This window comes from Arvicola amphibius, chromosome 15, assembly GCF_903992535.2.
Source record: "Arvicola amphibius chromosome 15, mArvAmp1.2, whole genome shotgun sequence".
NCBI lineage: Eukaryota > Metazoa > Chordata > Mammalia > Rodentia > Cricetidae > Arvicola > Arvicola amphibius.
The window spans coordinates 14,487,673-14,499,281 of NC_052061.1; the positions used below are offsets into that span (position 1 = coordinate 14,487,673).

General features: G+C 50.5%; 1 protein-coding gene across 1 annotated transcript; it reads left to right on the forward strand.

Moving 5' to 3' along the window:
* The first annotated feature begins 3,173 nt into the window (after nucleotides 1-3,173).
* On the forward strand, nucleotides 3,174-7,891 carry Best2 (bestrophin 2). The gene is given in 10 exon segments (XM_038313102.1): nucleotides 3,174-3,325; nucleotides 3,423-3,517; nucleotides 4,442-4,675; nucleotides 4,750-4,904; nucleotides 5,208-5,285; nucleotides 5,607-5,759; nucleotides 5,844-5,924; nucleotides 6,060-6,214; nucleotides 7,467-7,746; nucleotides 7,748-7,891. Coding segments are annotated over 10 exon segments (1,527 nt in total).
* The last annotated feature ends 3,718 nt before the right edge of the window (nucleotides 7,892-11,609 follow it).

Below are 11,609 nucleotides of genomic sequence, written 5' to 3' on the forward strand. Positions count from 1 at the left end.
TGACCCTAGGGTTGTATCCAACTGTGTTGAGGAAGGTCCCCCACACTTCTCATGTGACTTTGGATGTGTCTTTTACAGAGGAAAGGGAGACTTCAAACTGAATATGAAGTCTGTGGCCATGGATAGGAAGGCAATGGGTGACTGTTCTCTCCTGAGTCCTTGTTATATGGGTGAGAGCTACAGGAAGGGCCCACTTCTTCTGCCCCCTGTAAGGCTGTTTGGAGCACCTAGTGTGGGGCCCCATGAGCTGAGAACATGGCTGCTTCCAGGTTTCACTTGCTTTCCACCCACTTGCTCCAGTGGAGGGAAGAGTGTGGGGCTACATGTTCCTTGTGTGACATCGGACTGGTATGTGTGTGTAGGTCGAGGGCAGTTCTGTGGAGCTGGTTTTCTTATATGAGGGATTAAACTCAGTGTCATGCTTTTTGTTTTGTTTAGTTTGATTTGGTTGGTTTGTTTGTTTGGTTTTGGAGGCAGGGTTTTATTGGTATTGCCCAGCTGACCTAGAACTCACTCTGTAGACCAGACCGGCCTCAACTCACAGAGATCCTCCTGCTCTGCTCCTGAGTACTAAGATTAAAGGCTTGTAACACCATCACCTGGCTAGGTGATGAGGTTTGTATAGCAGGCGCCTTACCACTGAGCATCTCTATGCACACACGCATACACACACACACGCGCGCCAGCGCACACACACACACACACACACACACACACACACATGATTTTTTAGAGAAAGGTCTCTCTGTTAGCCCCAGCTGTCCTGGAAATCACTCTCTAGACCACGCTGGCCCCAAACTCACAAAGATCGCCTGCCCCTGCCTCCCTGAGTACTGGGATTAAAGCATCCACCACCACCTAGCCCAGCAATTATTTTTAGACAGAATCTACCATGTAGCAAACTGAGGCTTACCCCAAGTTCACTATGTAGCCCAGGTTGGTGTCTTTATCTCCTCTATGTGATCTTGCTTCTGCCTCCCAAAGAATGCTAAGATCATAGATATGCACCTTTACACTTTGAGGGGAGGGGTCCGGAACTCTCTTTGTAGACCTGTATAACAGGCTGGTCTCAAACTCACATATTCTGCCTGCTTCTGCCTCTCCAGTTGCTGGGATTAAAAAGGTGACTTATTATTATTATTATTATTATTATTATTATTATTATTATTATATTATTATTATTATTATTATTCTTGCTCCTGAAGACAGGATTTCTCTGTGTAGACCAGGCTGTCCTCGAATTCACTCTGTAACCAAACTCTAGACCAGGTTGGCCTTGAACTCAAAGATCTGCCTGTCTCTGCCTCCCAAGTGCTGGGATTAAGGCATGTGCCAACACCACCGGGCTGTTTAGGTTTTATTGTAAGGATGTTTTACCTGCATGTATGTACATACACTCCATGAGCAAATGCCCAAGGAGGTAAATGAGAACATAAGAATTCCTGGAACTGGTGTTACAGACAGCTGTAAACAGCAGTGTGGGTGCTAGGTACCACATTCTACGAGAGCAGTATAAGTTCTTAACCCCTGAGCCGTATCTCCATCCCTACCTTTTCAATTATGTGTATATGCTTTTATGCCTGTGTGTGATATGTGCATCTGAGCACAAGGTGCCCTCGGATCCCCTGGGGCTGAAGTCGCAGGTGCCTTGCAGCTACCAGAGTAGATCCTGGGAACAAACTCAACAGCAGCAGTATATGGAAGCACTGAGCCATCTCTTCAGCCCCTCTTTTGACTTTTAAGACTCTGTCTCACTCTCTAGCCCAGCCTAGTCTAGATCTCATGACAGTCCTCCTGTCTTAGCTGCCAGCATACCTGGCTGACCTTGAAAGTCTCTGTGTGACCCTGTGAAGGGCCACGCTGGTTAAGTGAAGCTGTGTTAGGGGAAGCTGAATGTGTGCCTGGGTCTACGGTGTGGTGTGCATGTCTATGACAGCTGGTAATCACAGGTAACCGAAAGGTAGTGATCCAGTCTTGTTAGCTTGTTAGCTTGTTAGCTTGTTAGCTTGTTAGCTCTCTCTCTCTCTCTCTCTCTCTCTGTGTGTGTGTGTGTGTGTGTGTGTGTGTGTGTGTGTGTGTGTGAGCTTGTGAGCTTCTTCTTCCCTCTCTTCCAGCTGTAGCTTCCTTCTCCCTACTAGGGAAGGAGACAAAAAGGAGCAAGAAAGTACAGGCAGACCACACACACACACACACACACACACCACCACCACCACCACCACCACCACCCTACCCACCCCCGCCCTGCCTCCCTGCCCAGGAGACAAACTGGCAGACCTTCTCCAAACAAAGCTCTGAGGCTGCAGCTCAGCTAGAGAGGATGGACCTGGGAGGGGCTGCCCATTCCCCAGGTCCCTTCCTGCACAGAGACTGGCTTCAGCCCCACCCAACACTGAAGCCACCCTCCCATTCAGTCTCCTTCCCTGTCCGTCCCTGTACTGCCACCCTTAACACAGGTGAGAAGAACCAGGCCTTGGGAAGTGGCAGGTTTTGGGCAGTACTCCTGGGAGACATTGGGGAAGGCCAGGAGGGACGGCAAGAAAGGAGGAGTGGCAGAGGAGGGTCTCGGGCAGAACCGGAGGAGTCCTATGGGGAGATAGAGAGGCTGTGGAACAGACTGAGGACCTGGGACCTTAAAGGCTCCATTCAGAGCAGTTCTGAATATGAGGGGGATAGTAACCCCAGTCTGCTAAGGCAGACTGTAGGCTCAAGGGAGTGGAGAGAGGGAACCAAAGTTGGGAGAGTGAGCAATGAGTTATGGGGGGAAGGCTGTTGAAGCTCTAAAAATTTAGAAACTGAGAACTCGGGAAGTCAAGAAGGTTGAGCGCTGTACAGGTGAAAGGGATGGGGGGGGGGGCGGCGTGGGAGGCATTTCAAAAATTTACTAGATTCATCCAAGGATTTAGGAGGTGGAAGATCTAACTAAAAATCCAAGAGGCTCGGACCAGTAGTCTAGGGGAGGAGAGAGCAAGACTGACAGAAGGGAATTCGGGAGAGAGTCAGGAACCGGAGGGGGGGTGGGAACTGTCCTAGAGCAATGAGGACAGTGGCTATGTCCCCCGGCACCTGCAACTGAAATTCCCAGGATCATCCCTTCCCAGCCTTTTCCCCTTGGCTCACAGGCCGGGGCCCAGGCTAACCCCTTCCTCCACTGGCCACACTGGCTCGGCGCAGCGATGACCGTCACCTACACAGCCCGAGTGGCGAATGCCCGCTTCGGTGGCTTCTCGCAGCTGCTGCTGCTCTGGCGCGGAAGCATCTACAAGCTCCTGTGGCGAGAGCTGCTGTGTTTCCTGGGGCTCTACATGGCGCTGAGCGCCGCCTATCGGTGAGAAGACCTGGGGTGGGGCCAGGGGAGCTGTGTCCCGTGGAGGGATTTGGGAGTGGAGCAGAGACGTGTAGCCACTGCATTCCCTGTCCCGCAGCTTCTTACTGGCAGAAGAGCAGAAGCGCTACTTCGAGAAGCTTGTCATGTACTGCGACCAGTACGCCAGCCTCATCCCCGTCTCCTTCGTGCTTGGTGAGGTTGCGCCCCCTGAGTGTCCTATTCACAGGGGAAATCTGTTTTCCATCCATGCTTCTTGGAGACCCCCATTCCTACCCTTCTAAGGCGCCTCACCCAAATCAAACATACGGGGCTTCCCACTTCTGAATCCACACCTTGAAGAGGCCCATATGGCCCCACATCCTGAGACACTGGATATCACCTAGTTAAGGGTATACTCCGAACTAACTTCACCCACAAACTTATCGCTAGTTGCTAGTTATGTTTGCATCAGATTACTATCCTCTAGGGACCAAATATGACTCCATTTAAATGCAGCCTGGCCCCTAGCCCCACAGAAACCTCACGTGACCTTCCCATCACAAGGATGGGATGACCAGCCCGTCCAGGTCTCCGTCTCACATAAGGCCAAAACTCTTTCTTTCTGTGTGTGTGTTGTTTGAGACAGGGTCTCTCACTGCGTAACCTTGACTGTCCTGAAACTCATGTAACTCAGGCTCAGGGCTAAACTTCTTCCTAACCAGGGTTCAGGGATTATAAGTGGCTGCTGTTGTAAATCTATCTAGATGCCCCTGGTGCACATTGCATATCCACACACCAGTGCCCTCACCTTATTTCCAACCCAGATACCCAACCCCAATGATTCCCTGGGGTCAGAGGAACATGAACATGTTCCTTCATGCCCCTAACATGGGCCCTGGGTTTCTACTACCATATTGGGATACAATCCCCCATCTCAGGATACCCTAGCCTGTTCCAACCTCTTGGACGTCAGGGCTGGATACCTTCTTAGACCGAATGACCTGTGTGGCCAGGGTGACCAGCCTTTTCCAGATGTCTGTGATACAAGCTCTAGGTTCATCCCAGTTCCATGGCTTGGGCTCCCAGACTCTTGGCCCTTGAATCCCTGCTAAGCTTCCGTCTCTGGCTTGCCCTCAGGCTTCTACGTGACGCTGGTGGTGCATCGCTGGTGGAACCAGTACCTGTGCATGCCCCTGCCGGACGCACTCATGTGTGTGGTGGTCGGTACGGTGCACGGGCGCGACGATCGAGGCCGCCTCTACCGGCGCACGCTCATGCGCTATGCAGGGCTCTCCGCGGTGCTGATCCTTCGGTCCGTCAGCACAGCCGTCTTCAAGCGGTTCCCCACCATAGACCACGTGGTGGAGGCTGGTGAGTCTCTGGCCAGAGGATGGCAGGGCCAGACCGGAGAGCGGTGCGAGTAACCCCGGATCACACCCCTCCAGGATTCATGACCCGCGAGGAGCGCAAGAAGTTCGAGAACTTGAACTCATCCTACAACAAGTACTGGGTGCCCTGTGTGTGGTTCTCTAACCTGGCGGCGCAGGCGCGGCGAGAGGGGCGCATCCGCGACAACAGTGCCCTTAAGCTGCTGCTGGAGGTGGGCCGGCGAGGCAGTCATTCTTCTAGAATAACAGAGACACTGTGCACTTTGGGGTGGGTAGAGGGCGGCTTGACCCCACACCTGCCATGCGTCCGTATTCCAGACACCCTTACCAATACACTAATTTCCATGGGGGCAGCCCCATAGTCCATGGTACCTCCACCCAGTTGTACACCACCACCAAATACCCTATAGCTCCTGGAAACACTCGCCTAGTATGTGACCCTCTCCATCCGCATATGCATACTTAATCTCCTAGTTCTGTATCCAACCCCTTTCATGACTCGCATCTGCCCATAGGAGCTGAATGCGTTTCGGAGCAAATGTGGGATGTTGTTTCACTACGACTGGATTAGCATACCCCTCGTCTACACCCAGGTAACTTCTCTGAGCCTCCATTTATACTTAGTATGGGAGACGCTATTTCCTCTTAAGGGAAAATGGAGGTCACTCATAATGGCACACATCTGTTCCCAGCATTCGGGAAGCTGAGGCAAGAGGACCCAGAGGACCCAGAGTTTGAAACCAGGCTAGGTTACATAGCGAGATCCTTTCTCAATTAAAAAGAGTGGAGGGACTGAAAGCCAGATAAACTCAACCATCCCGTTGTTCATTGTTGGTCCTGGTTTTTCCAAGACTCCCTGAGGCACATGGGTCGGGGATCAGACGCGATCTCGTTTTCATTTGCCTGGCCCCCAGGTAGTGACCATAGCAGTGTACAGCTACTTCCTTGCCTGCCTCATCGGCCGTCAATTCCTAGACCCTGCACAGGGCTACAAAGACCACACCTTGGACCTGTGCGTTCCCATCTTCACCTTACTGCAGTTCTTCTTCTACGCTGGCTGGCTTAAGGTGGGTGGGGCCGGGGGTCCGGAACGGAAGTGTGGGGTGTGAAAAGATTCTCCAAGTTCCACCTGCCTCTTTCTCTGTACTCAGGTAGCAGAGCAGCTCATCAACCCTTTTGGAGAGGACGACGACGACTTTGAGACCAACTTTCTTATCGACCGCAACTTCCAGGTCAGAGTCTCCTCTTGGTGGCTGGTTTCTTAAGTGGTCCCAGACTCGCCTAGGCCTCACCCTAAACACCTTTCTCTCTTTGATCACGCACCATGAGGGCTCCACCTACCCCTCCCTGCGTGTCCACATCCTCAGGTGTCGATGCTAGCCGTGGATGAGATGTATGACGACTTGGCTATGCTGGAAAAAGATTTATACTGGGATGCAGCCGAGGCTCGTGCGCCCTACACCGCGGCCACCGCTTTCCTGCGGCAGCAGCCCTCCTTCCAGGGCTCCACCTTTGATATAGCGTGAGTTATAGCGCGGTGGGCGTGGCTTAGGGCTCTTCTGGCCTCGAAGGGTCTGTGGTATGAGGGGTTAATTCGGGTACTCTAGTAACCAAGCTAGGTTCTTTGACCCAGAAAGGTGGCGTAAATGAGGAATCCTAGCACTCGGGAGGTGGAGCCGAGGAAATCGGGAGTTTGGCTATATAGAAAGATCAAGTACGGGGCTGTTACTGGGGTGCGAACTGGTAATCAGTTGGAGATTGGGGGCAGAGCTAAAGACTTTGAGAGACGACAAGGTATAGCCAAGTATGGCTAGGTCTTTCAGAGGGACACAACGGAGTGGGAGGAGACAGGTAAACCTCAGGTGCTTCGGACCCCACCTTTGCAGATCAAGAAGGGAAAGACCAGGAAGAGGGTAGGGTCTAGTCTACCAAGCAAGAAGTTCTTCCATCTGAAACACCGCTAAACAGACAGAGATAAGTAGATAGCTAGCTAGCTAGGTAGGTAGGCAGGCAGATAGATAGATGATAGATAGATAGATAGATAGATAGATAGATAGATAGATAGATAGATAGATTAGATAGCCCCAGATAGAGAGAGAGAGAGAGAGAGAGAGACAGACAGACAGACAGACAGACAGACAGACAGACAGACAGACAGACAGATTAGATAGCCCCAGATTTGATAGCTCGTATCTGTAGCCGGTCCCAGGACAGGGGAGACAGAGGCAGAGGTTCCTTTACCAAGTTTGAGGCCAGTTACATAGTGAATTTCAGGCCAGTGAGAGCTACACAGTGAGACTGTAAAAACAAACACACACACACACACACAGAGCCGAGGATTGTAGAGAGAGAGCGGAGGAGCGAGAGACGAGAGAGAGGAGAGGAGAGAGAGAGAGAGAGAGAGAGAGAGAGAGAGAGAGAGAGAGAGAAGAATGAACACATTCCTCCTTTGGAACCTCTTCTGAGAAGTCCTCTCTTTTTCTTAATCTACCTTCCCTCTACTTAAAAAATAAAACAACTAAACAGATACCAGAAAGCTAGACGGGTGGTGGTGGTGCACGCCTTTAATCCCAGCACTCAGGAGGCAGAGGCAGGCGGATCTACAGAGTTCGAGGCCAGCCTGGTCTACAGAGTTAGTACTAAGACAGCCAAGGCTACACAAACAAACCCTGTCCGGAAAAACAAAACAAAAACACCAAAAATCTAAAAGGAAGTAATAAATAAACCAACGCAAAGGAGCGAGGCCTCAGTGCTGACCCCTGTCCATCCTGCAGGCTGGCTAAGGAGGATATGCAGTTCCAGCGGCTGGACGGCGTGGACGGCCCGCTGGGAGAGGCTCACGGGGACTTTCTGCAGCGCCTCTTGCCGCTGGGTGCGGGCTCTATGGGTCCGCTGGGGCGACGCCTGTCGCTGTTAAGGCGTAAGAACAGCTGCGTGTCAGAGGCGTCCACAGCGGCCAGCTGCGGGTGTGCAGGCGCAGCAGATAGCACAGGGGTTGAGTGTGGTTGTGGAGAGCCATTGCTTGACCCCAGCCTGCGGGAGCCCGAGCTCGAGCCCCCCCGCATGTCCTGAACCACCTGCCCCCATCCCGGGGCCTACGGCTGAACCTTTCACCACCGTACCCATTCCAGGGCCCCGGGCTCCAGCGCCGCCTTGGCTGCCCAGCCCTATTGGAGAGGAGGAAGAGAGTCCGGCCTGAAACCCTAGACCCTGGACCCCTATGTACACCCAATCCTGTACAGGGCATACTGACGACCACCAAGGTCTTCACAAGCTAGCTAGGCCTGCACAAAGTCGACCTGCCCATTTTGACCAGCTATGTCTCCCAGTGGGGCTGGTGGTGTTAGGGGTCCATATTCTCACAGCTGCTGTAGCTTGTTTTTTTTTTTTTAATCTACTCCCAGCTTCTTTTAAGTGGCTTCTCTTCTCAAACACCAGCACCTGACCAGCAACCTGGGTTGTTCCCTTCCAGTGGAACTCTGAGTGCCTACCTCGTGAATTTATGAGGATTAAAACAAAGATAAACGAAGCGGTGAATTTAAAGCAGTTGGTTTATAGTACGTGTTCAATAAATGGTTAACACTGAAGTGGTGTCTCTAGCCAGATCATTTGATCATGTATAAGATTCGGAAATTCCTCTGGGCTTTTATTTTATTTTATTTTTATTTTTGGATACAGGGTATCACTGTGCGCTGGCCTGTACCCCTGATAAAGACTATGTACTCTTGGAGCTCACACTCACCTCTCTTGCCTACCTAGTGCTGGGCTTAAAGGCAACTCACACCACACCTCACCTTCCAGACTTTCTTGACGTAGGTTTTATTCACTAGTGAGAGAGAAATGCTACCTGGTGATCAGAGCTCTCAGCAGGAAAGACAAGTTGTGGGAACAGAGTTATACCCCAGGCCCACTCATCAAAGTTAGCCACTGTCAACCGTTTTCCCCTTGCTCCAAGTTCCAGCAACCTCAAATTTTCTAAGCACTACAGATCCTGTGAGTACCGTGCTGGGGGATGCAACCCAAGCCCTTTTGCGTACTAGCTAACACAGGCAACGGCTCTGCCACTGTGCTACCCTGCTCCCAGCCCAGGCATGACAGGTTTGCCTGCTTTGTTATTTTTTTTCTTGCTTAGGCAATTATTATTTTATGCGTATGAGCATTTGCCTACATGTAAGTCTGTGTACCACTTGCTTGCCTGGTTCCTCTGAGTCCAGAAGAGGATGATGGGTCTCCTGGAACTGGAGATACAAACAGTTGTGAGCTGTCATGTGGGTGCTGGAAAATCAAATTCAAGTTCTTTGAAAAAGTAGACAGTGCCCTTAACTGCTGAGCCATCTCTCTGACCCCTATTTTGTTTCTTCAAGACAGTTATATAGCTCTGCTTGTCCTGGAACTTACTGTGGTAGACCAGGCTGTCCTCAAACTCAAGAGATCTGCCTGCCTCTGCCTCCCGAGTGCTAGGATTAAAGGCATGCACCACTACACTCAGCTTTCTTATTTGTTAAAGATTTATTTTTATGGGCTGGAGAGATGGCTCAGCGGTTAAGAGCACTGCCTGCTCTTCCAGAAGTCCTGAGTTCAATTCCCAGCAACCATATAGTGGCTCATAATTAAAAAACAAAAAAAAAAACCCTAGAAAAAAATTTATTTTTATTTTGTGTATGTGTTTGCCTGTTTGTGTATATGTGTACCACATGCATGCCTGGTACCCTTGGAGACCAGAAGAGGATATCAGATTCCCCAGAACTAGAGTTACTGATGGTTGTAAGTGCCATGTAGGTGCTGGAATTGAACCTGGGTCCTCTGCAAGAATAGCAAGTGCTCTTAACCTTGTTTATTTTTTTTCTACCAAACGTGTGTGTGTGTTTGTGTGTGCGCGTGTGTGTGTGTGTTTGTGCATGGAGTTCAAAGGACAACGTTTAGAAGTTAACTCTCTGCTGCCATGTGAGTTCCTGGAACCAAACCTGTGTCATCAAGCCTAGTAGCAAGTTCCTTTATCCATTGAGCCATTTCTCCACACTGATTTTTTTTTTCCTTTTAGACAGAGACTCACATAGCCCAGGCTGGCCTTGAACTCACTATAAAGTCAAAGATGACCTTGAATTCTTGATCTTAAAGATTTATTTATTATGTATACAGTGTTCTTCCTGAATTTATCCCTGTAGGCAGAAGAGGGCACCAGATCTCATTATAGACAGTTGTGAGCCACCATGTGGGTTCTGGGAATTGAACTCAGGACCCCTGGAAGAGCAGCCAGTACTCTTAACCTCTGAGCCATCTCTCCAGCCCTTGAATTCTTGATCTTACCTCTACATACCAAGTGCAGAAATTTCTTTCTTTCTTTCTTTCTTTCTTTCTTTCTTTCTTTCTTCCTTCCTTCCTTCCTTCCTTCCTTCCTTCCTTTCTGTGTTGTTTTTTGTTTTTTGAGAGTGTTTCTGTGTAGTCCTGGCTGTTCTGGAGCTCACTCTGTAGTCCAGGCTGGCCAGGGGAAATCCACCTGCCTCTGCCTCCCGAGTTCTGAGATTAAAAAAAAGTCATGTGCTAGCACCTCCTGACTACTTATTTTTTAAAGCTTGTTGTATAGTCCTAGATGACCTTAAACTCAACAGCAATCCTACTGCCTCAGCCTCCTCAGGGCTAGGACCACAGGCGTGGACGGCTACACTTGGTTTTCCAGGCCTTAACTGAATTGCTCTTAGATGCCACTGACTTTTGAATTGACAATGAGAAGTCTAGCAGGGACCCTTTCCTTGATCACCTCCCTCCCAAATTCCACAAATCAGCTCCCAGTGGCTCCCCAGTCTGGGCCATGTGTGTTCTTCCAGGAAATAAAGCCAAAACCATATTCACTGGGATTCTTCCTTCCTCTCAACCACATCACCCAGTCCTAACCACCACCGAACCTGAAAGGCTCTAACCTACTCTCCACACATCAGTGCCCCTCTTCACCCTGGCCAGAACCCACGACACATCACATGGGCAGTGACCTCTGGGCTTGTCCCTTCAGCTTTGCCACCTCCTACATGAGCCACCAGAGGGCACCTACAAACACCCAAGTTTGTCACAGGCTTCCTCCGAGTCGTCTAGGGCTCTTCCCTCACTTAGAACCAGAGTGAACGCCCTCACACTGCCCATGAGATGCTAAGGGCCTCCCTTCCCTCGCCTGCTCTCACTGCTTCCTCACTCGGCTCCAGTCTCTCCAGTCTCTGCCCACCAAGCAAGCTCTCAGCTCGGGGCCTTGCACATGACACGCTAGTGCCCCTGTCTGGCCTGTCCTTCCCTAGGTGTCTAGATGGCCACACCCTAGCCTCTAATTGGTTATATGCTTGCTTAAATGATATTGGCTCCTCTAGCCAGGCCTGCCGCCTTCCTGAACCCTTTTTTTTTTTTTTTTTTTTTTGAGACAGAGTCTATTATGTGGCTCTGGCTGTCCTGGAACTCAGACAGAGATCTACCTGCCTCTGCCTCCCGAGTGCTGCGATTGAAGGTATTTACCACCGTGTCTGGCTAGAAACTCACTGTTTTTGACTAGGCTGACTGGCCAGTGTGCTCTCAAGTTTGATCTGTCCCCCAGCTCCTCAAAGTGGGGATACAGGCACATGCAGCCACCATCAGAGGCTTTTGTGGTTGGTGGAGAGTAAACTCAGCTCATGCATGATTAGACAGAGCAATCTCTCCAGCTTCTTAAAACAAATAATAACAACAAAAACTCTAGCATTCTCATCTGTCATTGCGTTGCTGGTCACGCACACTTTATTAGGATTGAAAAGCTGGAGCTGGGCAATAGTGGCACACATCGTTAATCTTCGCATGAGGGAGGCAGAGGCAGGTGGATCTCTGTGAGTTAGGCCAGCCTGGTCTACAGACTGAGTTCCAGGACAGCCAGGGGGAAAAACCCTGTCTCAAAACAAAACAAA